The sequence below is a fragment of the Artibeus jamaicensis genome, unplaced genomic scaffold (assembly GCF_021234435.1).
Source record: "Artibeus jamaicensis isolate MK-2021 breed Jamaican fruit bat unplaced genomic scaffold, CSHL_Jam_final contig_585, whole genome shotgun sequence".
Classification (NCBI taxonomy): Eukaryota; Metazoa; Chordata; class Mammalia; order Chiroptera; family Phyllostomidae; genus Artibeus; species Artibeus jamaicensis.
In genome coordinates this window covers 10,091,125-10,119,095 of record NW_026521894.1, presented here as the reverse complement: position 1 = coordinate 10,119,095, position 27,971 = coordinate 10,091,125, and the positions used below count along the sequence as shown (strand labels likewise).

General features: G+C 37.1%; 1 protein-coding gene across 1 annotated transcript; it reads left to right on the top strand.

Annotated features, from left to right (window-relative positions):
* Positions 1-19: 19 nt before the first annotated feature.
* On the top strand, positions 20-27,971 carry AASDHPPT (aminoadipate-semialdehyde dehydrogenase-phosphopantetheinyl transferase). Its single transcript, XM_037161643.2, has 6 exons — positions 20-267; positions 2,447-2,672; positions 16,066-16,187; positions 16,590-16,751; positions 22,253-22,324; positions 24,701-27,971. Exons 1-6 carry the CDS (start codon positions 85-87, stop codon positions 24,863-24,865), a joined length of 930 nt encoding a protein of 309 aa, XP_037017538.2. The 5' UTR covers positions 20-84; the 3' UTR covers positions 24,866-27,971.

The window sequence follows — 27,971 nt, the reverse complement described above, 5'->3', positions numbered from 1 at the left end:
CATGCACGCCGGGTAGGAGGGGGAGGAGCCCCTTCAGCGACGGCGCAGTCAGGCCCTGGTGGTGGCGAGTTTTGTGTTCAGTGTATGGTTCTCCAGGCTAGGCGGTTCTGCTTGGTTTCAGCCATGGAGGGCGTACGCTGGGCCTTTTCCTGCGGCACTTGGCTGCCGAGCCGAGCCGAGTGGCTGCTGGCTGTTCGATCGATCCAGCCCGAGGAAAAGGAGCGCATTGGCCAGTTCGTCTTTGCCCGGGACGCTAAGGCAGCCATGGTACTACTCGTCTCTGGTATTTTGAGCCGAGGGAGATTTTGGGGGAGGTGGGCCGGGCTGTGGACACTTTGTCGCATGCTAGTGTCGACGCCCGCGTTTTAGCCTACTTGGGCCAGACGCAGGGCTAGATTAGTCTAGTGGGCCCTGCCGAACATCTGCGTGGTCTGATCTCTACTGCTTTTGTAGTTGCTTTGGAGGCCTTGCTCCGGAGCAAAAATGAGCCCCTCCCAGTTGTAATTCAAATAGAGACCCTACTAAACCATGAAATAAGTGTAGGGAGGGCATACGAAATGGTTGGGGCTCTCCTCTCCATGAGTGTTTTTTAAAATATTTTTATCCTTTTTTTTCCTGCATGGGCCCGTAGCACCTACTTAGTCTACCAATTAAATAGCTCACCACTCTGCAAGGGTGCCCTGCACGTGATAGGTTCCTAAAAATATTGATGGTGTGACTGAGGCGGGATAGTAAGAAGCTAGGAAAATGCCTGGGGAAGTGGATTGGGGAAACTGAGAAGAGAAAATTAAACAAGGCTAAACAGTTTGAGCAGTTTACAGCCCGAGAACACTGGAACAAAGGAACCAGCTTGAGAAGGAGCTGGGGACTTCCCTTTCAGCTCCTCCCTAGAGAAGCAGCAGGAATTTCCCCTTCCCAGATTTTCACGTTTCCCCTATATAAACTTGATTCTGAAACCTCAAGGTAAGGTAGATGTTAGGATTTTAACCCACCACCTTCTCAGACTGCTAGCCTTTGGTATTAATAAAAGCGTGATTTTAATCCAATTTCTATCTCTGCTTTTTCACTGGTGACAGGCAGCATGAACCCTGGACTCGGTTGCCCTCCAGTTTCATTATTTAGTTTATTCGTGCACGCTGTGGAACCGGAAGAGACATAGACCAGCCTACTTTTACCAAAGAAGTCGAACTTATGGACCGAGCACTCCCAGGCATACCTTCCTGGCTACATGGCTTGGGAAACAATAAATAGAATTATTTATTTTAGTTACATATTTTTAAGCAACAAATAGAAAGTTGGATCTCAAAATTACTTTTTTGTAATGTAGTTTGAAACAGCTTGTAATTTACCGTCATTTGAAGAAACACTTATTCCTTGAGGTTGTCCCTATATTGAGAAACCTTTCATTTGAAATTTGAGCTAATTCATATTTTTTGAAGACGTTGGTGAATATTTTTTAGTGTTTCAGTTTCTAAAAGTGTTAGAATTAAAGAAAAAACTTGAAAGATATTTTACAAATTGTATACTTTGTTATACCCATGGGTATTTTGGGTTATTTTTTGTGTGATTTTAGTAATACCTTTCCTAATTATTAGGTGGAGGTGGGAATGAGTGGGTAAGGGGATATGTGAAAAAAAAAATAGATCATGCATAGCTAATTGTCGAAACTGAATGATGAATATATAGCAGTGATTTTTAACCTTTTTCATCTCAGCACACATAGACTAATTACTAAAAGTCTGCCTCACACCAAAAAGTTTTTTTGCTGCTCTGACCAAAAAAAAAAAAAATAGGTGTAATTTTGATTCGTCCACACCGACAGCTATTTTGTTGGCTGGTGTCATTTTTTTATTTGACAGTCGAAGGGGAAAGAGTTCAGTGTCCCTAACTAAATAGTCAGATATTGCATGTTTTAAAAATTCTTGGCAGCACATGGGTTGAAAATCACTGATGTGTAGAACCTAGGAATGTTTGCATGTGTGTGCAGAGATATAGGTACAACAAGGTTACTCACTAACAAAACTAGAGCAAATCCATTTAAACTTCCTGGATACTATGAAATACAATATTATGCTACAGCTAATAGGGCACAGGCCGGACAGTTATGTACAGATATGAAATAATCCCCAAGAGGTTAAAAAGGTTATACATAATAAAATACTATATACAATAGGGTCTCACGTGAAGATAGGAAAATCATACGTACATGAGCGTATATTTAGATACTTAAAAGACTGGAAGGATGCCTACTTGTTAACATTGGTTGTCTGTTCAGGTGAGGAAATTGCTAAGATTAACTTTTACCTTCTCAAGCATTGCTTAAATCTTGATGCAGTGTACTTTTTATAACTTCAAAAAATATTTTAAAACCCACAAAAATTGACTTTCTATGTTACAGACAGGGTACCTGTATATACTGAATGTTTACATTTTATTTACTTAACAGGCTGGCCGTCTCATGATAAGGAAATTAATTGCAGAGAAATTGAATATCCCTTGGAATAATATTCGCTTGCAAAGAACTGCAAAAGGAAAACCAGTTCTTGCAAAAGACTCATTGAATCCTTACCCCAATTTCAACTTTAACATCTCTCATCAAGGGGACTATGCTGTCCTTGCTGCGGAACCTGAGCTACAAGTTGGAATTGATATTATGAAAACTAGTTTTCCAGGTAATGTTGCATTTTTGTAGTACAAGGGTTAGGTATCTCCTTGTCTCCATTTGTACCTATTTATTGAGTAATCTCAGGCCAGGAAATGTAGATGAAGTTTTAGGAAAAATATGCTCAATACTCAAAGGTGTATCTGAGAGAGCATATATCTGAAAAAGGCATATTTCTTTGAATATTAACAGGCTTACATAAAGGATAGATTCTTTATTACTGGGGAGTGATGATATATTGCTTTGTCAGAGACAAAGTGAAATGTAAAGATTTTCTTTTTGAATTACACTTTAGCTTGTTAAATAAGACTAATTTGAAACTTTTACAAGGCTTAAATTTTTTAAGAATAGTTTCTCAATAGTTCTGGATCTATTGGACTAAACTGGACTCCCATCAATTTTGAGTGGCATTCTATTCAAAACTATGGTAATTATATTGTAAGAATTTTGTTTCACTTATTTTCCAAAATTTATCATTAAATTATCTCAATGACAAAGTATATTGTAAATTTTTAGAAAAAGGTAACATGCCATATCTAGAACTCTTTGTAGCACATTTATATAAGTAAAAATGAAGAGCAAGCAATTATTAAAATATTTAAGTTGCTTATGTTTTATTTTAGAAATTTGTATTTGGTGGCTGTAGGAACTGCTAACATTTATTTTGGGGTTGAGTATGCCTAGAGAATTTTACTAGAACACAGGTCCTCTTAACCATAAATTTCATCATCACTAATACTGTATTTATCAAGCTCTACTGTGTGCCAAGGCATTTTACCAAGCGCTTTGCATATATATTCTTCAATTTAATTGTCCCAAGCCTAAAACAAATATACTATTATTTTTATCAAAGGATAAGTAACAGTCCAGGAAGAAAGCAGTTAATAAGAGAAACATCCTCCTTATTTCATAATGCAACTTCAAGATCTTTGCTTATGATTCCCTGGGTATGGAAGATTTTTATTAATGTTATTGCCCCCCTCCCCCCAATTTCCACATAGATAACTTATTTACTGGTTACCTTTCACCTTATTTTTACTTTAGGGAAGCCTTTGTGAAGCTTTAAACTAGGTTCTTTTGTTGTAGACCCTCATTAAATGTATCTCTTGCATTCTGGTACCATAATCTGTTTATGATTATCAGGATGATTGATTGTCATTCCTCTCTTCCTTAGAGAGCAGAACTATGTTAGCTACATAGTTCCCAATAATTTGTCAATGAATAATTTTATATATACACTTGTCAACGTGCTTATATACACATTCTCGTACACACACACACAGAGCAAGGCTTCAGAGTATGGCTGTGAATCTTATCTCTCATTTTTGCTGTCTTGGTCCTTACTTTGAATTTTCCCACCAGTTACTTTTTCTTTATTCTTTTTGAGAGAGAGGGAAAGAAACAGTGATATGAGAGAAAAACATCAATTGGGTACACCCAGCTGGGGACCAAACCAGCAACCCAGGGATGTGCCCTGACCAGGAAACAAACTGACGACTTTTAAGTTTGCAGGTCAGCACCCAGCCAATTGAGCTACACTAGCGGGAGCCCGCAAGCTACTTGCTTCTCTGACTTGCTCATAAAACCTTTCTATTACAACTCTATTCTTAACTTGGCTCACAAGGAGGATGTATAAGTGATAATGGATTCCTTACCTGAGTCCCTGCATAAGCATCAAGTTATTTTACTTTACTGAAATTATTTGCTGCATTTTGTGTACATTTTTCTCAGGAGAAGAACTAGTTTTTAGCAGTGTCATATAGATGGCTTATTCTGAAAGAACCACTGCTGTAGAGGATTGAGAATGCACGTTAGAATGAGCCCATAAGCTTTCATAGTTTTCTGCTGTACTTACATGAACTTTACCTAAAATTAGAAATTATCAGAGAAGCCATTTCTCCTTAGCATAATTACACAACAAATGTTGGCTCATCAGGTTGCTAGCCACCTGGAAATTATGCCTTACCATAAGACACAGATTTTATTACCAGTTGCCTTGATGGACAGTGTTGGCTTTGGTCATTATTAAATAAACAAGTAATTACTAACAAAAAAAACTTATAAGAAATGATAGGCCCTGGCAGGTGTAGCTCAATTGGCTGGGTGCTGTCCTGCAAACTAGAGGATAGCAATTCGATTCCCAGTCAGGGCACATGCCTGGGCTGCAGGCCAGTTCCCAGTGGGGGATGCACAAGAGGCAACCATACATTGATGTTTCTCTCCCTCTCTCCTTCCCTTCCCTTCTAAAGATAAATTAAAAAAATAGAAAAGAAACGATTGGAAGATAATTCACCATTAATTGACTAATCATAGTACCGAGGCCTTGTCTTATTCTTGGACTGCTTCATTGCCAAAAAGCTGCGGTACAGCCAGTAAAACATGGAGCAAGAGATATTTTCTGGTCATCACTATTATTATTACTGAAGTTACTCAACAATTTCTAAAGTATGAATGGACATCATTTCTCAGTGAGGTGACAAGTAGACACTGGTTTATTTCGCTGGAGATTTATTTGAATTGCTGTGCTTATTAGAATAAGTGTGAGGAAATTGAGCAAGGGGTGTTTTTAAAAGTTACGAAATGGTGGAGGGTAAAACTTAAAAGAGCAGCAAATATGTTATACTTTGTACTGGACATTATTATTATATTGTCAACTCTGAAGATGGAATCAGTCTTTGTAGGCTTCGTTTGTATATTGAAAGATTCAGTTTTATACTCCCATTTTGTCTGCAGCGAACATTATACTGGAACTTGTGGAGTCTTTCCTTCTTGTCACATTATCCATTTCTTCTAGGTTCCATTTTTCCTTCCCAGTTTTCATTGCTATTATGGCAGGACTGGTAAAAATATATTAATGGAGCTCGGAAGCTTTGGCTTCCTTCTAGCCAGATGCCCACAATTAAGGAGATTATTGCAACCACCACTTTAGTCTTTGCTTAATGGAGAAAGAAACTGTATTTTAAAAGTGGTGCATAGTTGGCACTCAATAAATACTTGTTTAATGAATGTCTAGAGAAGAGCAGTTGCAGGATATTGAGGACCCTGGTAGAAATAAGCTGGCAGTGCAGTACATTCCTAAACCTGGGGGGAAAGGTGTTTTGCAGGTCATCACTGTGATACCCAATTTGGGAATTGTAGTTGTTTTTAAATTTTTATCTACCATTATATATCGTAATTTATGTATCGTAATTACAAAACAAGGCAAGATAAGATAGATACAGTATAAAAACTGTGGTTTAAATTTGGGAAATGACCAAGAATTTTTTTCCCCTGTGGCTTTACATTTTTATTATAAACTTTGCTGAGTATTAATTGGCAGCACAAAAGACTCTATTTTGAGATTTAATACTAATTTAATAGCTTTGAAATAATTTCGGAACTGTTTCAGAACAGTTTACAACTTATGTAAATTAAGCTCGGTAAGTATAAAGTAAGTGATGGTAGTATATGGCAGCTAGGAATGTGGTAGGACCTGTTACTTGTCTCCATCCACTGTAATCCATCTCCTGTGATACTACAATGGCTTCCTAATTGATTCCCCCTTTTCACTTTTGTACTCAGCCAGTTATTACAGAGTTGAAGTGGTCTTTTTAAAGAAAATAAAACCTGCGGCAATTTTTTTAAAGTTATTAGGTTGCTTTTTAATAAAATCCAGTCTGTTCAACATGACTGTATTTTATTCTCATTACCTCTCCATTAGCTGACCACTTGGTCTTCTTTTCCTTCACGGTCCTTCTCATTTGTACCTATCACTGACTTGCTCATTATCCTTCATTAGATAAGTTGAGGAGTCATGCTTGTTTTATTTTTGCCACAGTTTACCTGGTACTTAAAAGGGTCTAGCATATAGCAGGAGCTTAATATGTATTGAATGTACAAATGATAGGAGTTCTCAGTTTTGCTAAAAATACTAAATTTGTTGAAAAATGAAAAAGGTACGTAACCACAATGAAAAATGGTATTTGTATCAGATACTAGTTAGAATATAAACTTTTCTTTTACAATATATTTTATTGATTATGCCATCATAGTAGTCCCATTTCCCCACATATACCTCCCCCCACCCTGCACACCCCCTCCCACCCACATTTCCCCCTTTAGTTCATGTCCCTGTGTAATAAGTTCTTTAGCTTCTGCATTTCCCACACTACTCTTGCCCTCCTCCTGTCTATTTTCTACCTATGGTCTATGCTACTTATTCTCTGTACCTTCTCCCCACTTCTCCTCCCACTCCCCTGTTGCTAACCCTCCATGTGATCTCCATTTCTGTAGCTCCACTCCTGATCTAGCTGTCCTTGTAGTTTGCTTTTGTTTTAGGTGTGGTGGTTAATAACTTTGAGTTTGCTGTCCTTTCAATATTCATATTTTTTATCTTCTTTTTCTTAGATAAGTCCCTTTAACATTTCATATAAGGGCTTGGTGATGATGAACTCCTTGAATTTGACCTTATCTGAGAAGCACTTTATCTGCCCTTCCATTCTAAATGATAGCTTTGCTGGATAGAGCAATCTTGGATGTAGGTCCTTGCATTTCGTGACTTAGAATACTTCTTTCCAGTCTTCCCTGCAAGGTCTCTTTTGAGAAATCAGCTGACAGTCTGATGGGAACTCCTTTGGAGGTGACTGTCCCCTTATCTCTTGCTGCTTCTAGAATTCTCTCCTTCATTTTAAGCTTGGGTAATGTAATTTTGTTGTGCCTAAGTGTATTCCTCCTTGGGTCTACCTTCTTTGGGACTCTTTGAGCTTCTTGGACTTCTGGAGGTGTATTTCCTTTGCCAGATTTGGGGAGTTCTCCTTTATTATTTGTTCAAATAAGTTTTCCATTTGTTGCTCTTCCTCTTCCCCTCTGGTACCCCTAAATTCGGATGTTGTAACATTTAAGGATGTCCTGGAGGTTCCTAAGCCTCCTCAGTTTTTTGAATTCTTGTTTCTTCATCTTTTCTATTTGGTTGGTTGTTTCTTTCTTTTGGTCCACTCCATTGATTTTAATCCCAGTTTTGTTCATCACTATTGGGTCCATGTGCATTTTGCTTCATTTCACTTAGTGTAACCTTCATTTTTTCATCTAATTTGCAACCTAAACCAACCAGTTCTGTGAGCATCCTGATCATCTGATAAGTTGGCTGTCTCTTGGTCACTTAAAAGTATTAGCTCTGGGGCTTTGATTTGTTCTTCTGTTTGAGCCAAAATTTTTTGGTCAGGTGGGGCCTGTTACATATGAGGGGCTGTGCCTTAGGTGTTTGTTTACCGGAGTGAGGCAACCCAGTTGCTGGGTTGTGACACTGTATCTGGGGGCAGGATCAGAGGGGGAACAGTGGTGCTTGCTCTGCTCTCTCTTGGATTTCAGTCCCCTCTGCCACTTCCCACAAGCAAATTGGGCCCTTCTGATGCTGGTTCCTGGGTGGGTGGGCTTGTGTACGTTCTAGGACTCTGGGTCTCTCCAATGAACTTTCCTGTGAGGCTGGGAGTCTCTCCTGGCACCTCAACCCTCACAAGTGTTTTCAGTCGGTGCTTTTAGGCTTTATTTCCCTGTCGCTGGGGCCCTGGGTTGTGCGGTCTGTCTCGCTGCTTTTTTTGCCTGTTTTTTCTGAGCATGAATGTGTGACTTGGTCAGCCAGCCACCTTGCACGTCTCACTGCGTCTGCTCGTTTCCTCCCTGCGCCCAGGTTTGCTAGCCCCGTGCCACCTGGGTGCCCTGGTCTGCCTGTCACTGCCTTTTCCTGCCAGGACCCCTCTCCACCAGCGGCTGGCTCTGCCCCTCCTACCGGTCTAGATGAATGGTTGTTGTCGGACTTCTGTACAGTTCAATTTTCTGTCTGTTCTGGTTGTGTTTTTGTTTCTAAATCTTTGTTGTCCTTAATTTTGGTTGTGCGAAGGAGGTACAGTGTTTCTACTTATGCCTCCATCTTGGCCAGAGGTCCAGACTCTGTAAACATTTCTCATCAATGAGTTTTGATAAAAAATAGTTTTTTCTTTGAGTCTTCTTCCTCACTCTCTATTTATCTCCCGAGCTTTTACCCTTCTCCACTTTCATTCAGTTCCTATTCAGTTTTCAGCTTTGTGCCTGCTCCTATTCTACCATCATTTCTATCTAGGCTGATTGATATTCTTATAGATCTGCATTTTTGCAGAATGTGGTAGTTAAAGCATTTTGCATGTTGTGCTAAAGCTTCTTTTTTTTTTTCCAAGCTAGGAGTTTTAGAGCCCCTAAATAGCTTAAATAAGTCAGTAAGTCAACACTTCCCTTTGTAGTCTGAACTTCTTACTGAAAAACTAGGTCTTCACAAGCAGGGAGTATTCCTCCTTCTCAGTTACTAAATGGGCTTTGAGTGGGGTCATAACATAGAACTAGTATTTATTGAGTAGCGCCTATGTGTGCGACACCATTAAATGCCCTGTGTGCATTATCTTGTTTTATCCACTCAAGTTAAGGATAAACAATTGACCCATGAACAACGCAGGGCTCATGGACACCAACCTCCCATGCAGCTGGAAATCTGTATAACTTTTTCCTCTCTCCAAAACTTGGCTGTAGTTACCCATCCGTATCTACAGGGCACTGGTATCAAGAACCCTTGCAGATACCAGAATCTGCAGATGCCCAAGTCTGTTACATAAGATGGTGTGGAATGGTGCTTACAGTCTGTGCCCTGCATCCATGGTTTTCCAACCTTGGATCAAAAATTCTGTCTGTGGTTGGTTGAATCCACAGATGTGAAATATTTGTATTTGGAAGACTGAGTGTATAGCAGAAAATATACCTGTGAGTGGACCTTTGTTATGCAAACCTCCATTGTTCAAGGGCCAGCTGTAGTATTAATTTTATAGAATTGATTAAGACACTTGCTCAAGGTGGCTTGAACAAGAGAAGGTCATGGATTTGAACCCATACTACAAAACCCAGATATTTAGGCACTTTGCTCTACAGTGCATGGCCTCTTAATACTAGGCTTTATTGACAAGGTTTAAGGATTTGCGGTTATAATATCTGAAAAATTCTGTGGAACTCAGTTAAGTTTATTTAGTTTTTATGGAGGAAGTGATGTCTAAGAAGACTTAACAGTTTTTAAAAATACTAGACATTGTAAACAAGAGTGTGATGTTAGCAGAAGAATAGACAACTAGGAGGATTAAGTATTGGAGCCCGGTATCTATTTTTTGCTCTATGAATTTTACTTAAATATACTTATCTTTTCCTTGAAAAATTCTGAATTCATCTTGTTAGAAAAAATAAATTGGTAAAAGATTTACTCCCAATTGTACATTACAGAGTCTCCTGTATTTTATTCTAAAATTATATCATTTTATATTTGTCTAATTCCTCTAGAATTTGTGTGTATGTATATATTGGGTATTTTATATCCTGAAGCTAAACAATTCCACCACCAGAATTGTGGTAGAATTTTCCTATCTGCCCATCAGAATTGATTAGATAGGAAAAAACATATAAAGTACATGGAATTCTTAAGTACTTGATAAATGTTAGTACTAAGTTTGTTGTGGTAATTGTTGCTGTTACATGTACAGAATGTTGTTTCTAGAATAGTGGTCAAAATATTAAAATAGGCCAGGATATTTGTTGAAAATGTAGATATTTTGAAACCACAGACCTACTGAACCTGAGGTTCTGAGATGCAACTAAGGGTTCTCTATGTAAGCAATTTTTCAGGTGATTGTTAGACACATTAATGTTTGAGCAATATTGTATTAATTTACAGAGCCAACAAAAGAATATGATTATAACCAATCAACATTTTTTACAAGTGAAATAATCACAGAGCTGTTAGATCCTTATCTCACTCTATATAACAACATACCAGTAGAGTTAGGTTTTAAAAATAATTATTGGAACACCAGAGTGAATGTATATTTGGTCAGACTTATTAAAAAAGGATGCATTTTACACTAAAAAGGGCAAAAAAATACAAAGTCATTAGATGTGATTGATTTCATATTACATCTTTTCTCTCACAGACCATGCAATATATTTGTGGCAAATATAAAACACAAAGGTGAATGTTGTTAATATATAAAATACTTCTGAGTACCGAAAGGAAAATGAGTTAAGGCTAACTTGATGGATGGATCAAGGACTTGATGAAACAAAATTACAGAGGAGGATATATAAAAAAAACTACCTGACAACCTTACAGCTCACATTAAGTACTTAATAGTTCTGGACACTTTACATGTTTATTCCTTAATATGTCCAAGTCTTTGTCCCTAACTTATTAGCTTTAAGAAATGGCCACAGTGATATTAAATAACAGTAAAGAAGTGATGGAGCCAGGATTTGAACATTTGACTCCAGTCCATAACACTAAAGCTCTTAAGAGTGTTTAACTGTGTTTGTGTGTTTAAGTTAAATTGTATTCATGTGTGCTGGTGTCCTAGGACTCCTAACAAAGTACCACAGACTTGATGTCTTAAAACAACAGAAATTTATTGTCTGACAGTTACGAAGGCCACAAGTTAATGAAAGTGTTGCCAGGGCCTTGTGCCCTCTAGGTTCTGGGGAAGACTCCTCTGCCTCTACTTTGTTTCCTGGCAATCCTTGGCATTCCTTGGCTCGGACCTCTCTCACTTCATTTTCCACCTTCATCTTCACATGACCTTTTCCCCTATAGGCTCTCCGTGTGTCCAAATAGTTTTTCTTGTAAGCATACCAGTCATTGGATAATAGGGCCACTCTAATCTACTATGACTTGATTACACCCGCAAAAAAAAAACTATTTCCAAATATGATCACATTTGGAGGTTCTGGGTGGGCATGAACTTTGCGTGACACTATTCAACCCACTACATTCTATCTTGTGGCCCTGCCAAATTTATATCCTCACATAAAAATAAATTGACCCCATCCCAGCATCCTTAAGTCTTAAACTATTACAGCATAAACTTGAAAACCTAAATCTCATCTAAATACCAACTCAAAAAGTTCCAGATCTCACTCTCTGAATCATCTAAGTGAGGTATGGGTGAGACTCTGGGTATGGTGGAATGTGAGGCAAAATTCCTCTTCCATCAGTGAACCTGTAAGAGCGCACAGATCACCTGCTTCTAAAGTACATTGGTGGGGCAGGCATGGGATTGACATTCCCGTTTTAAAAGGGAGAAGTTGGGAGAAAAAAGGCTCATGGGTTCTGACAAAGTTCTAAAGCCTGCAGAACAAATTACATGAAGTAATTTGTAACCTCAAGGCCTGAGGCTAATCCTTTGTTGGCTCCCTGCTCTGTCCTCTGGCTCTTCAGGGTGACTGACCCCCACACCCCCTTTTGCCCCTTTACCCTGCTTTCACAGTCCTTCCTTCTACTTGAAAGATAGCACATTTGTAGCTACGTAGCCCTAACTCTGTAGGCCCTTTTCTTGCCTCTATGTGTTGATACATGTAGGTATTGATAAATACTATTTAAATAAAAATACGAAAAGCAACTGCAATTTAGGACTGCTTCAGTGGTGGAGAGTTTCAAGCCTCGGTCATGATTTTTTCTGTGATGAGCTACTTTTATGGAGCGCTTAAGGGGCTCTTTTGTTAACACACTACATGCTTTGTGGTGGTGTGTGAAACCCTTTTTAGCAGCTCAGACTTCTTTTTTATTATTCTGGGTTTGTATCTGGATAAAATTCCCAGACAAGTGAGCTGATAAGTCAAGCATTATTGTATATATACTAATTGGAATTTTAGAAGAATGTCACATACTATGGAAGAAAGAGTACAAGTAATTCAGTACTTAGTGAATGAAACTACTAGAATTTCTAGTACAATTCATTATCCAAAGCTAAATTTCATTACTTGAAGCAAACAAATGGGAGAAGAGTGGCAAACTTTAACTGAGATGCTGATATATTGTTTTGGAAAGAGATTGATGTTGGTTGGCCTTAAGGTTCTGGTACTTGTAGAATTTTTTTCCCCCATAGGCTTGCAATAGCACCTAGGGGTATTATGTTGTTTTACCTTACTGCTGTGTGTTTAATATGCTTCCAGTAGGCGTATGACCTTGATTAGTTGATTACTGGGAACATTTAGTCAATATCTAACATTGCTTTCTCTAAAGATTAAACTATAAGATAAGGGATCTACTTTTTAAAACTTGGTTATGGTTCTGTATACATTTTCAGTCATTTTTGACTGTTCTATGTGTATACTTAAGTTTTTTCATGTGCAATAATAGAATGATTAGAATGAAGATGACATGTAATGTCATGAATATGTGATGGTATTATAGGCGGCTTCGCCAACTTATATACCCAGTAATTATGCTGTTTTCAGTTAGTTTGAGGGACAGTGTACTATTTGGTATTTCTACCAAAGTTTTTAAATTCCAATTTCCCAGATAAAGTACTTAAAAGAAAGAGTACTCACCCGCTGTGTATTTCCACTGTAACGCCACAGTGTGGTGCTGTCGTGCTTCGGCTGAATACTTACAAAACCATCTTTTTCTGTTGCTGTCACATCTCTTATTTTGTGAAATAAATAAGATGCTCTCAAAAGTATGAAAATGCACTCATATCAGATACTTTTTGCTGCACATAATCAGTTATGTGATTGCTTTCCAGTGATTGTGCTAGATTGCTTTTTATGTTAATCAGTTTATTATTAGCATACATATTTAAATTTTTCCTTGATTGCCCCGTTATATTTAGTTAAAAATCAGAGTGTTATGAAATTATAACTTGAAGAAACCAACAAAGAAGTTGACTTTGTAGATGACAACAAGTATATCTTTTTAAACTTTCGGCTTTTTGGGTAGTGTTGTGTTAAACTACTGTTCCACTCAACTTACATATGCTGTTTTCCAAATCCAAGGTAGCTGTTCTTCCCTTTGTTATTATTTACACTGTTTGTGCTAGAATCTATTCAGGAGGACAGAGTTCATTATATAGTTATAGTGCTTCCATTATTTAAAGTCTTCAGATGTACTTTGATCATTTATGCAAGGTTGATTGCTGTAGTTTCTCTGCTGTGTAATTTGTCAAGTCAGAATATACTAGTGATACTTACATTTTAATAAGATAGTTTTTATTAAGGGCCTTAAGGAATAAGCACCAGACTATCAAAGGGATTCATAGCCCTGGGACCCTTTTTTTTTTTTTTTTTTTTTTAAGATTTTATTTATTTATTTATCTTTAGAGGGGAAGGAGAGAGGGAGAGAAACATCAATGTCTGGTTGCCTTTCGTGCGTCCCCTGCTGGGAACTGGCCTGCAGGGAACCAGTCTGCAACCCAGGAATATGCCCTGACTGGGAATCGAACCGAGCCCTGGGACTCTTATTTCAGTACTGTTGCATGAAATGACTTTATAGCTTTGCCAGGCTACTTTTAGGAAATAATCATTTTAACTGTAAAAAACAGTAGACACTAACTGAATTCATAAAATGTATTGTAATGTTATTCTCCTTGAAGAGGAGAGGGCTAAGGAGACAACAGATGATTAAATGAGTCTAATGAATTTGAAAATAAATGAGGACCTTTGTCTTGAAATAAAGGACCACATATTGTTGTAGGGTTTTTTTTAATTTATTTTTTTAATTTATTTTTTATTTTTTATTTTATTGTTGTTGTAGGGTTTTTGGAAATATTTCCTGGCTAAACAAGAGTAGACTTTTGACTATTTTGAAATGGATATGGTGGGGGAATGTTAATTTTGAGCGGAGCTGGCTCTTAATATTTTCTACCCTTGAGATAACTATGGGAAAGTTACTTCTTTGCTGTAGAACAGTGATTTTCAACCCGTGTGGCGCAAGAATTTTTAAAACATGCAGTACCTGACTGTTTAGTCAGGGGCACTGACCTCTACCCATTGGCATGAATGAATCAAAATTATATCTGTTTTTTCAGCAGTTTGGCAAAAAATGTATTTTTGGTTTACTGCAGAATTTTAGTAATTGCTTTATGTGTGCCATGAGATAAAAAAGGTGGAAGAAAGTCGCTGCTTGAAGGAGAAACTATAAACTCCCTATAAAGATAAGGTTCATGTGTATTTTGCTTATCATAACTTCCAGCATCTAGCACTTAGGCATTTTTAGAGTGAAAATTATAATAATAGGAGTGCTGATTATTGAATTCTCATGGAGAAGTTAGTGATTAAATGCCAGTTAAGCATGAAGTAGGGGGATATGACATCTTTTTCCCAGACATGGCTATGTTGGCAGATGTCCCTTTTTAGAGTTGTAGTCGTTCAGTTAAGAATGTCAGATTTTGGAGTTGGGTATCTTAAGAAATGGGAGTTGGAGTTAGAATAGGCAAGGTACATGAACAGAATCTGCAGAGGGACTATGTTCAAGAGGTTTTCTGGAAAATAATAACATTAAAACATTTAGGGCAGTAAAACATTTAGGAAATAATTTACCAAATAATAAACATTCAGTTATTCATAGAGTAAACATGCATGCTCATGTGCCTTGGGCCAGCCTTTCTGATAGGTCATTAAGCTGGAAGTGTGTGAGAGCAAGAACCATGACTGATGAGTTTTTCATCATTAGTTCAATACCTTTTTGTGTAATATTTGTACATGTCTGCGTGCCTGTAGAATAAACAGATGATGATAGAAAGTTTCTGCCTTATAATAGTAAAGAGAGACAAACATGTAATTATAATATTTTGGAAAGTATAAAACAAAAGGCATTGTCTGTATTTTAATCTGTGTCTTAACCCTTAACTCTGGGAGTCAGGTCCTTTGAGTTCTGTACTTTTTGTCAATTGTTTTTAAAATACTATGTAGTATATTGTTTATGGAACAGTGGAGTTAGAGATAGATTTCAGATTTTTTTAAATGAGCCTATTTTATAGTATCCCCAAAAGAATAGAAATTGAAATTTGTTTTATTTGGAGAAGTCATATTAGAAAACATTAATTATTTTGAAGGAAATAAGTATATTTTCTATTCATTGTGATAACTTTCAGTAAAAGAACGCTTTTCCACCTTTTACCCCTTTTTAAGAAATTATAATAAAGAAGTTGTTCCTTTTTTTCCCTGTCATATAGCAAAGTAAAATTCTAAACCCCAAAATAGAATTGCTCCAAGAGTTTTTAAGGATTTATGATTTTGTCACGTATAGGAATTTCCTCTTAACTAAAATTTATAACAGGTTTGGCTGCTAAATTTTACCAATTTGGGAGGGCATCTATGATATATATTGTTTTATCATAGGAGGACATTAAACATTTAGTAATTCATGGGATTTCACTATTCCTGTTGACCTGTCTTTTTCCTGAGCTGACCCCAGCTCATCGTTGTATATTACTCTTTTAATTCCCAGCTTAATTGGATTTGCTGATATTTTGTTGAGGATTATTGTGATTATTCAAATGTAAGCTTGCCCTGTGGTTCTCTTTTGTGTGCTGTCTTTAACAGATTTGGTAATAGAACAGCTCTTTTTAATTCTTTATTTCCTTAATTGACAGGTCGTGGTTCAATTTCAGAATTCTTTCATATTATGAAAAGAAAGTTTACCAACAAAGAATGGGAAACAATCAGAAGCTTTAAGGATGAATGGACTCAGCTGGATATGTTTTATAGGAATTGGGTATAATTTCTTTCTAATTTTGAGAGTAAATGCTTGGTTGGGATGATTTTATTATCTTTGCAAAAAATAGAAGCAAAAAAAGTTTTAGTTACCTGGTAATTCATATACTGTTTGAAGTTAAATTGGTCATTAGTTGGAAACTGCATGATTTTTATGTATACATAAGACCTATTATTATTGCATGTTACACATGAGAAAACGGAGGTCCAGGGAGTTTAAATGATTTTCTTTAAGGTCATATGGCTGGTTTGTCTTCATGCTTATTATAACAGTGGGAAAAAATAGTTTGTAGACATACTATAGTATAAAGTTAAAGATCCAGATGTTTTAGGCCTAATAGCTTTTTATGGAGAATTTTTATCTACTTAAAGCTCTCAGAGAAAATGTTTTTCTGTATCTTAGGCACTGAAAGAAAGCTTCATAAAGGCCATAGGTGTTGGACTAGGATTTGAATTGCAACGGCTTGAATTTGACATATCCCCATTAAACCTGGATATAGGCCAGGTTTATAAAGAAACGCGCTTGTTTCTGGATGGAGAAGAAGAAAAAGAATGGGCATTTGAGGTAACAAATTTATCAAAATTGCTGTAACTGCAAGGATGTGCTTATTTTGTGCATGTGTGTGAGATTGATTTGAGGAGGCCAGCCATTGAAATGAAACACAACCGGAATCTAGTCCCAGTGCTCAGAAGGTAAAATCAAGGGTACCAGGAGGACATACAGCATTTAAGCTGATACATGAAAGATTAGTCGTAGTGAGTTAAGAAAAATGGGAAGAAAAAGGCTCTGGAGTAGAAAGAGCTTTGTGTGTATAAACAGCCGAAGGAAGCCATCTGGACTGTTGTGTGATGAGGGCATTCCAGGTCAGATTGATAATTTCATGCAGTGGGTATTATGGGTCAGTTAAAGATTTTGTTCTCTTTCTGTACTTGATTTCTGTTACTAGTATAGCAATTTTTAGTTGCTAGCGAGAGAAATCCAACATAAACTCATTTAAGCCAAATGATACCATAGAGGCTGCTGGAGTGTTTCATGTAACTGGGTCTCAGAATTAACTAGAATTAGGGACTGGGAAACTCAGAACTCTTATATTTTGCCTTTGCCTTTCTATGTATCCTGGCTTCAGTTTTCTCCCACCTTTGTTTCTTATTTTGTACATCAGCTTTCTTAACTTCAGTGGTTTGTGTAGCTGGAAATATGGCTGCCTGTCACTCATGTAACAGGATAAAACCCCACAGAGATTGGTGGACTCCCTCTCTATTCCAAACCCTGAGCTCCCTGGCCTCGCTTGGGTCTAGTGCTTATCTTCTGACTAGTCACTGTAGCCAGGGAAGTGGTCTACTGTGATTGGTCCAGCTTGTGTCAGGTGTCCAGAGCCAAGCAAATAGGTTGTATACTAATGAGGTTGTTCTTGCAATAATCACTTGAATTATCTTCAGAGAAGTTTGGTGCCCAAAATAAAGAATTATTGATGAGTCACCCTGGCTGGTGTGACTCAGTGGATTGAGCACCAGCCTGCGAGAACCAAAGGGTCGCTGGTTTGATTTCCAGTCAGGGCACATGCCTGGGTTGCAGGCCAGGCCTGCAAGAGGCAACCACACATTGATATTTCTGTCCCTGTCTTTCTCCCTCCCTCCCTCCCCCTTTCTAAGAATAAATAAATAAAATTTTAAAAAAGAAGAATTTGTGATGAGTAGATAAAATGGGACTATTCACTATTATTCTGAAAAGAATTTAACAGATGTTAGTAGAGAGTGATAAGATCAGATTTGTATTTTAAGAACAAGTTGTCTCTGGTTGGAGATTAAGGAAGTGAGATATCAAAGATGTTATGATCAATTCTGTGACTTTCATAGGACCCAGTATTGAAACACTGGATTATTCTAGGGAACATGTCAGATATGAGTGTGAGGTGTCGGATGAATAGAATGAAGGGCCAGGTCAGAGAGAAACCATTGTCATCATAACAGGCCTAGTAGTTGAAGCCTCGGGATTTAAAGTTGCAGCTGTATTAGGAAAGAGAAATTACCTATATTAGAAGAGAGAAAGGCCCTAGCCTAGCATCCTGAGAGTACTAATAATAAAAGCAGGTGTGGAGGAGACAAAAAGAATCATCAAAAATAGTTAGAAATAAACTAAGAGAGTGGTGTTTGTTGGTGGATCCAAGGGGCAGAAAGTATTTTGAGAATGAGATATGTGTCAAAACCGCTAACAAACCAGGTAAGGTAGGAATTTTATCAAGTAAGGAGTAATTGTATTTAGGTTATTTTAAGAGTACAACTTTAAAAAACTGTAAACAAAATTATCTTTAATACTCAGAGGGTTGAACCTTAGCCATTTCACTCTGGGGGAATCCTTCATTCTTAATGGTGGAGTAGGCCTAGTAGCAGGGAGAGGCGTACAGGCGTGGCTGAGTCAGCCGTGCCTCACCTTTGTGGGTGGTAGAGATCTCTGAGGACCAAATGAATGCTGTGGAAAGTGGTAGCCACTGGGCTTGAAGCATCTTGAAAGGACCCCAAGGAACTCCAAAAGAAAGAGGCAGCGGGCAGTCTACTCTATTAGTTGATAAGGGCTGGAATTATAGGAGGCCTGAATGCAGAACTAGCTTTGGGAAGTGGTACAGGGAAGGCTAAAGAACTGGAAGTGTTCTTTGAAAGAACCCCACATGCCAGCCTGGTGAGATAAACTAGTCTTTGAATACTTCATATGTTCAGGGTCCTAAAAACTGAATTAAACAGCATTGGTCATTACTCTGCCCCTTTCTTCCCATCCTCTTCCTTGTTCCACTTACCTTAAGGAAACCAGAGTGGAAGAGAAAGATTCGAAAAGCAAGGTGAGGCTGGGGGGAGGGGGTTCTGCATTTGTTCTAGGAGTGAAACAGGGTTTTTTACGCCTAAAGTGACCAAAGAGATGTGGGGTTTGCTTAAAGGCTTGTTCAGGAGATTCATCAGGACATATTTGAAGGCAGCCATGGAAAATAATTAAGTTCTTTAAATGTCCCTGAGTGTTTTGGCAATTCAGTGTACCAGTTGCAAAAGTAAGAAAACCGTGTATGGATTTATGTGTGATACATGATACATTTAAATGTGGATTATTTATTACACTATAAACAGGCTCAGGGGGGAGAGAGAGTGAACATAACAGAATGAGTCCGGTGGTATGGATAGCCAGAAACTAGTGATTGAGGAAAGAATAATGGGTATAGAACTAAGGGAAGCGTACCTAGAGCTGAGGAATGCAGATGGGAAGGTCTTTTCAGGGCATCTTCAAATTACCCTACTCGGTAAAGAGCCAGCCTTTTGGGCACACAGCTGAGGTGGGGCTCTGAGTTCAGCGTACAACCCTGGCTTGAATGATCTTCACTGCCCTTTCCTTCCTTTTTTCACCCCTTTGCATTTGCACTCATACACACGAATTCACCCACGCTGAAAGAACTGGAGACAGCATAGTTAACGAGGGTGGAGGGGGGTGGAGTCTGGAGTTTAGAAGAGATGAAATCAATTTCTCTCCCCATTGGAGGCTTCCAAACCTGAATTAGATATAAGCTGGATAAATGGGGGGGGGCTCTTTATAAAACTGATTTTGGATCAAATAGGGCAAAGCACCTAGATTGAGGGGAAATTTGAAAAGTGAGAGCGACTAAAAATGTCGTTTGGGAGCTCTGTTCAAGATTTCATCCAGGAAAAGAGAAAAATGAATTGTTAGAACTTGTTTAAAGGTTCTTGTTTAAAGGTTGAGAAAATAAGTTGCCTTCTATTCCTACACTGTGTTGCCTCACGCCTTTAGTAAACTGAGAAGAAAGTACAAAGAAGGTTGAGCCCTTCCCCACTTTTTACATTTAACTCCAAGTTAAATGGAGAAAGACCTGCACAGGACAGACAACTTGGCTACTGTCTGCTTCTGCTGTGTAGATACTACTTCCTGAAATAGCCAGAGTCGTGACCAAACACCATTTAGCCCCATGGCTAGGTTTTTTCCCGTATGTACTTGGTGACTAAATTTTAAGTAACAGGCCATTTGAGAAAATACTATTGCCTGGGTTGGACACAGGACAAATCCCTCGTAAGACTATGGTTTTTGTTAATGCATATAGCCAGTGAATAACTAAACTACTTTAGACTCTTACATTCTCTTTTTCATATTGTAAGAACTGATTTAGCTAAGCTTTAAAAAAAAGCCCTACTTCTATAGGCAGAATGCCTGCCTATTAAAAGAATGCCTGCAGGGGTTGAAGCTACATATATAACAACCTTAACTCCAGGTATACAACTGTATGGTATCTCCTGGCACCGAATTAAATGACAGAGCAGGCTAAGGATACTGCCCTAATCTAAGAAGAACTTAAGGACACTGCCACATAGGACATGTGGTAAAATTCCAAATACTAAGAGGGAAAAAAGGCATTTATTTCCTTGGTGACCCAAAAGAGCACCATAAGTGAAAACTACATAAAAAAGAAGATTTTATAAATATTTGCCTAGTGATTTTAGTACTATTCAGGAAAACAGCATATTTGAAATGGAAGGTAAAGCCTTAAGGACAGAAAAGGCTTGGCATTTTAGTGGACAGACACTGAATGAGAAAACTGGTTATTGCCCACGATCCCAATCTCTGATATTTGCCTAAGATACAGACACTGCAGAATGCTGGTCTAAGGGGTTTTCCAAAAGTAATTGTACTCAAAATATCTCTGTTATGGTGTTTATATTATTAATATATTCACTATAAAGAATGGGAGGACAACCATGTGTCAAAAAGAATAGATTTGGCCCTAGCTGGTGTAGCTCAGTGGATTGAGCGTGGGCCTGTGAATCAAAGGATTGCGGTTCGATTCCCAGTCGGGGCACATGCCTGGGTTGCTGGCCGGTTCCCAGCAGGGGACGCATGAAAGGCAACCATACATTGATGTTTCTCTCCCTCTCTCCTTCTCTTCCCCTCTAAAAATAAATAAATAAAATCTTTAAAAAAAATAATAGATTTGTCTATAATATTGTGAGCTTGTTTTTCGCTAAAGGGGAAATAATATATTAAATATTTTCTGATACATACTGCAGCTAATTATATACTTTTCTTCTTTAAATGTTTTTCTAAATTCATATTGAATTTTAGTTTTTATTAATTTGGATATAAGTAACAGTTTTTTGTTGTAGTTTCCTAGTTCAGCTGATGTCTTGTGGAAGAATGTCTTAGTAAAGTGGCTTTCTAGTGAAATTTTTGATTGTTTTTTTTTTTTTAAATAGTCATTCATACTTCTCTCTGGTAGCAGCTTCAGTATCAATTGTCTTTTAAAAGCCGGCTCCCTACTCTCTTCCCTCCCCTCCCCTCCCCTTTAGTCTCATACATAGGGGAAAATAGAAAGTTGCATGTTCTTTGTCTTACCTATAAAATTCCACCAAGATTTCCTGTAGGCTATAGTATGTAGTTAACTAAGTGTTTATAAACCAGTGTTGCAAGGTGATTTTATATGTTAATTTTAAGCATATGTAAAATTAAAACATTACCAGTGAGGGCAGATGGCTAAAGGTACCTCTAGTTAGGACACTTTATCTCTGTAAGACTCTGGTTTAGAATGTATTATGTAAATTTTTAAGAAACATCAGGAAAGCCCCAAATGAGCAGTGTTCTGTAAGTAAAGGGGAGAAATAGCTTGTATTTTACAATATTAATGTCAAAAGAAAGGCTAGCAGGACATAACTGAATGCAGCACTTGACCCTAGACTGCCTCCTGCATTAGAGTGGGGGGATGCTGTAAAGGACGTTATTGGGTTAGCTCAGAAATTTGGAACACAGATGGCAGATTTAAGGACAGTTTCAACGTATTATTAGCCAAAGTTATTAACTACTCTGCTTATGTGAGAGAATATTCCACTTAGGAAATGCATATTGAAATATTTCAGACTAAAGGGATAAAATGTATTTGACTTCTTCTGAAATGGTCAGTGGAAGTGGGGGAATGTGTGTGTGTGTGTGTATGTAGAGAGAGAAGTTGAGATTTTAAAGATGTTTATATATTTAAATATCTAAGTTTACATATTTTGTAATCTGTATTATGTTTTATTTTTCAGGAAAGCAAAATAGATGAGCACCATTTTGTTGCAGTAGCTCTTCGGAAACCCGATGGATCTAGACATCAGGATGTAAGATTTTAAGATTTCTATGACTTTTATTTTAAAAGCATGAATCAATACGGAGTTTGTTCCTGACTGATAGAAACAATCATTTGGTTTACAGTGATCCCTCACCTATTATGGGAGTTACGTTCCAGAGACCCCCCGCAATGAGTGAAAATCCATGAAGTAGTGGTGTTATATTTATTTTATTATTTATATATATTTTAAAGGCTTTATAAACCCTTCCAACACTCCTGTAAACCTTTCCCACTCTTATCTTATAAACACTTCGTATGCTCTTAAACACTTTCTACACTCTTAAACCTACCTAATTTTAACAACATAAAATTCTACATGGGCACTCACCAGTGAAGTGTACAGTTGTCCCTCACTGTACACCCGCGATACAGTGAGGCTGCAATGCGTGAACTGCGATACAGCGAGGGGCGACTGTATGTCAGTTGGGGGGGGGGATTGTTTGTTTTTAGATTATAAGTTTAGAAGTATTTTTTGTTATCAAATTCGTGAGATCATCAGAGATTTTACAGAAAATTATAAGAAGCATGTTACCTGCTTCACTTCAAATACTTAGATATTATGAAGAAAAAACTTCAGTAATGCTGCCAACTACTCACAGTTTCAGTTGAAATTCAAGGAAATCACTACTGCAGTCGTCATAACTGTGGTTTGTTTCCCAGGGAACATCTTAATGTAAGGGTACCAAGTTGACTGGTGGTAATGGAATTACCCAGCAAATTGAACCCCTTCCCCCTTTTATTCTTAATTATTCCCAAAGTTACAGTATCAAACATATGAGAGGCCTTGTATCATATGGTCGTACAGCATCAGCCCCAATTCTTTAATTACAGTCTATTTTTACTGTTAATTAGTGAGTAAGAAAATTAAAAAACAAAAAAACTCTTAGGGTCAAGGACTCTTAACCTGCATATAGTTGTGATTCTGCAATAGTATATAAGGAATACTGACAATGTTATAATAATTGAAACTATATACATATCATTTTTTACAGAATCCATGTCAGAAACTGTGGTGTGATCAATATATATCATTATTTCTAGAAAAATAGCTCAGTCTATAGACCATGCCTTAGAGAGATTAACAAAGATTAAAACATCTCATAGATTACCTTCCTTAAAAAGGGATGGCATGAGGAGCATCCAAGATCTTGCTTCCCTGCATATGTTCATAGGTTGGCCCAAGTAAACTCTTAGCAATTTTTTTTTTTTAGTTCACAAACAATAAGTAAAATGGACTGGTTAGATCATACCAAAATTAAGGATTTCTGTTCAAACAAGTTTATTGACAAAGTTAATGATTGAAAATTGGGAAGAGATTTTTTGCAATGTCTAAAACCAACAAAGAGGGGGAACGTTTGAAATCTTGTTCCCTGGCATATATCATCAATTAGGCTCAAATAAATTCTTACAAAAATTCTAAAATTAAAAAAATAGGAATGGCATGTTAAAATTGATTCTTATTATCTGAAGATGTTCTGACCAAAGTTACCTGTCCTTGTTACCTATCTTATTTTACCTCAACCCTACATTCTCTGTGAATACCTTATATTTCCATAGAACTTTGTATTTTCTGTAACATTTGCACATTTGGTGCTTCCTTTGCATTTCCCTGGAGAGAGCCTGTTTGTGCAGCAGCAGTGACATAACAGGAAGAGGACAACCGTTTAAACCTGTGTTGTGAGCTTGTGCAAAAGTGGTTGATCTTCCTAAACCTGTTTCTCCATCTATAAAATTGAGATAACAACCATATGAGCATATCCGAGAGACATAAATCACATTAAATAGGTACCTTGTTTAAAGTACTGTATAAAATCCAAGTAGTGCCGTGATAGGAATGCATAGGGTGTTAAAGAAGGTCTGCAGGGTTCGGTTGTCAACCAGGGTTCTACCTCAGAGTGCGAAATACAGATTAAGTTTAGTGTTGAATGAATAATTTCTTAAAGAAATTTTGCATCTCTGCATGCTTGTGGGAATTTTATCAGATTCACTCTCTAAAATATTTCTCAAAAATTTGCCTGGTAGCCCCCCTCTATCAGAATAACCACATTCTTATTATATATTTTGGGATTCCTTTTAACTCATCTGCTGAAGTAGAATGCTTGGATGTGTGGCTCAGTAAGTCTACATTTTAAACAAATATCATAGGTTATTGTGATAAACAAAAAGTGACAATCAGGTTATTTCATATTTTTCAGAATTTGTTATATTGGCAACACTAATAGTAAAAACAGTTAGAAATCCTACTGTGTTAACACTTTAGTGTTACTGAAATGTAATTTGGTCTTCTTATTTTCCTAATTATAAAATTGATCATAAGATTAACATGCAGTGTAACAGTGAGATAATCTATTTTTTCCCCTTTTAGGCTTCATCTCAAGACGATTCTAAACCATCCCAGAGGCAGTTTACTATTCTTACCTATAATGACTTAATATCATCTGCTGTTCCTATGACCCCCGAAGATCCTTCATTTTGGGACTGTTTTTGCTTCACAGAAGAAATTCTGATACGAAATGGTACAAAGTCATGATATGATAAGTAACAAAGGGAAATGAAAACTGTTTGTAATATTCCATACTCACAAAAATAAATGCCTGATACTATCGTTTTATTTCACAAAAGACTTTGAAAAAGAAAACAACTTTCCATTAAAAAAGCATAGTCCCAGTTCAAGATAGCTTAGCAGAATATGTTTACCTTTTCTTTTTTCCCAGAATTGCATTGAATTGACAGAAGAAATAGAAAAGGGTGGCAGAATCTTAAGTGATACAGGCATGCCTTGTTTTAAAGCACTTTGCTGTATTGTGCTTCACTTTATCGTGCTTCACAGGTGTTAACATTTTTTACAAATGGAAGGCAAGACCCTCCACCAGCAAAAAGATTGTGACTTACTTTATTATGGTAGTTTGGAACTGAACCCACAGTATCTCTGAGGCATGCAAATATGCAATAAGGAAACATTTAAATTCCAGTTCTTTGGACATAACTATGTCAGAGATAACTACTTTTAAAACCTTTTTCTTGGCAAATGAATTCATATTAATATACTTGTTTTTTTTTAAATAAAAAATGGGAACATACTATTTTGTAAATTTTTTTTCTCTTAATTGCATGTCTACTATTCATAAATAACTCTGTGGCAAACCTGTTACTGGCTCTAAAGTATTCTCTTGTATGACTGATACCAGTTAGGATGCTTTTGACCAGAGGTAACAGTGTCCAAATTTAATTCAGAGTTACCAAGAACGTTTATTATCTTGTACAACACACAGTTCAGAGGCGTCATTAAGGACACTTTTTTGCCTCCGCCTCAGGTTGTTTTGCCTTAGGCTTGTTTCGTGGTCATGAGAGCTGCTGCTATAACTTCCAGCTTCACATCTTCATAAGACTGCATTTCAGGTCAGGAAAGGCTGTTGTGTTCTCCCCTCACATCTCAGTTTTGTCAGTGAGGAGCACATTTCCCACAAGTCCGCAGAAGATTTCCCTTCGGTTTCCCTTGACTCAGATCAGATCACCAAGCCGATCCTTACCCTCTGGGGGAAATAGACTCTGTAAAGTAGAAGCTAAGGTGAAGGTGGGAGAATGGCATGTAGGGGAAGCCCACTGCCTGCCACAAGGGAGGTGGGCCTCAATTTACTCATTTTTCCTCTTTGTTAGACATTTTGATTGCCTGCAGACTCTAAGCAGTGGTGCAGTGGTTATCCTTATAACCACACTTGAGCTACGTGCTTAATTATTTTCTTGAGAAAATTTCTGGAAGTAGAATGGTTGGTTCAAAGGGATTAAACTTTTAGAGCTTTGATAAGTGTGGCCAAATTGCTCTCCAGAATGCCTGTACAACTTATACTTTCAGTTTGTTTTATATCTGTGACCACCTTTTGCCCCCCACCTGCCCTGATAAGCTATAGACACTATCTTTTTTTAACTTAACCTTTGCCAATATATGTGAAAAATGGTACCTTATTTTAATTTGTTTTTTTCATTACTAATGAGGTTAGTATGTCAGTGTTGTTATTGGCCGCTTCTATTCCTTTTTTAATTAACTACCTGTTCATTGCCTTTGCCTGTTTTGGATTTTTTTTTTTTTGAGTAAATAGGATTTAATTTAAAGTGGGAACATAATATATAAAATGCCAAGACCATCATACTGATGACAGAATCTGTTGGGTTGTCCAAACAGTTCATCGGGCTGTATGATGGCTCTAGAAGTGCTTAGTTCTCTTTAACTTTTCGAAGTAATTTTGTTAGATTGTGTTGTGACAGCATTCATATCAGCATGCGTTTTAAAAAAAATCAAAATTGGTAAATTTTTTCGTGCAGTCATTTTGACATTGAAGATGGAGGAAAATAGGCAACTTTTTTTTGCCACTTTATGCTTTATTATTTCAAGAAAGGTAAAAACACAACCGAAACGCAAAAAGAGTTGTGCATTGTAGGGAGAAGGTGCTGAGACTGCTCAAATTTGTTAAAAGTGGTTTGCAAAGTTTCTTGGTGCTATTGACATTGTGGCCAAATAATTCTTTGCTGCAGGGCTGTCTTTTACTCATTCCAAGATTTTTAGCAGCATTCCTGGCTTCTACCCACTGAAAGTCAATAGCAAGAGATAGCCCACATCCTCAAAATATCCAAATCAGTAAAGCTGTTGGTGAAAATGAAAAGCATGTCTTATTTTACAGAAAAAAACTAAACAGACTTTCAAGCCAACCCAGTTTCATGTTGATGTATTGCATGTCTCCAGGAATTGGTGTTATTACTGTTTAATATCAAGAAGTGAAATAATTTTATTATTTCCATTACCAAAATTGAAAGTTCTGTGTAAAATTAGGTACTTGCTTAGTAAAAAGAAATAATCATTGGAATGTTTTATAATTTTTTATTAAGCATGCCCAAATATTCCAAATGTAGTAAATAACGTGTTTTAAACAGATCACGTAGCATTTATAATATAGGAAATATTATCTCTAGCATGAGTGTAATGGTGATAGGAAAAACTGTCATCTGTCTTGTCATTATAATAAAATGATTAACATTGAATTTTTATGAGCCAAATATTGTGCCAGATTTTTTGTTTTTCTATTCTTTCTTAAGCAGTGTTACATGTACACATAGTTTAAAGAGTCAGATCTACAGATGTTTTTTCTAAATGAAAAACACCACTATCTTGATATCTTTCCATTTCCTGTCTCCAGAGTAAGCTCTTAAAACTCTATTATTTATTTTTTTTCTTCATGACCAGATCTCCAAATAACATTCATATATTGCTTTTGTTGGTTTCCAATTTAAAGCAACACTGGTGATTGCGTTGGGGAGGAGGGCATAAGGGGGATAGATGGTAATGGAGAAAATACAATAAAATATAAGTTAATTTAAAAATAAGGCGGTTCTTTAATATGTAATATAAAGCTTCGCTATTCTGCTTCCCAACCATTACACATCTCTCCCTTTTCCTCAGCATAATTACGATACATTGTTTACAGTATTGACTGTGATTAAGAAGTTTACATTATTAAGATTATGCAATGCTGTGCAGAGCTGAATGTATTCTTACCCTATATGCATTTTTTATTTTAATACTGTATGTAAGTCTTTTTATTTTCATTTATTGCGGTGACACTGGTTAATAAAATTTTATAGGT

Bases quoted from the DNA above. Each gene is read 5' to 3' on its own strand.
- AASDHPPT (XM_037161643.2), top strand. From the start codon at position 85: ATGGTTCTCCAGGCTAGGCGGTTCTGCTTGGTTTCAGCCATGGAGGGC. The intron at 2,673-16,065 runs GTAATGTTGCAT...CTTAATTGACAG, and splicing joins TATGAAAACTAGTTTTCCAG to GTCGTGGTTCAATTTCAGAA. The intron at 22,325-24,700 runs GTAAGATTTTAA...TTCCCCTTTTAG, and splicing joins ATGGATCTAGACATCAGGAT to GCTTCATCTCAAGACGATTC.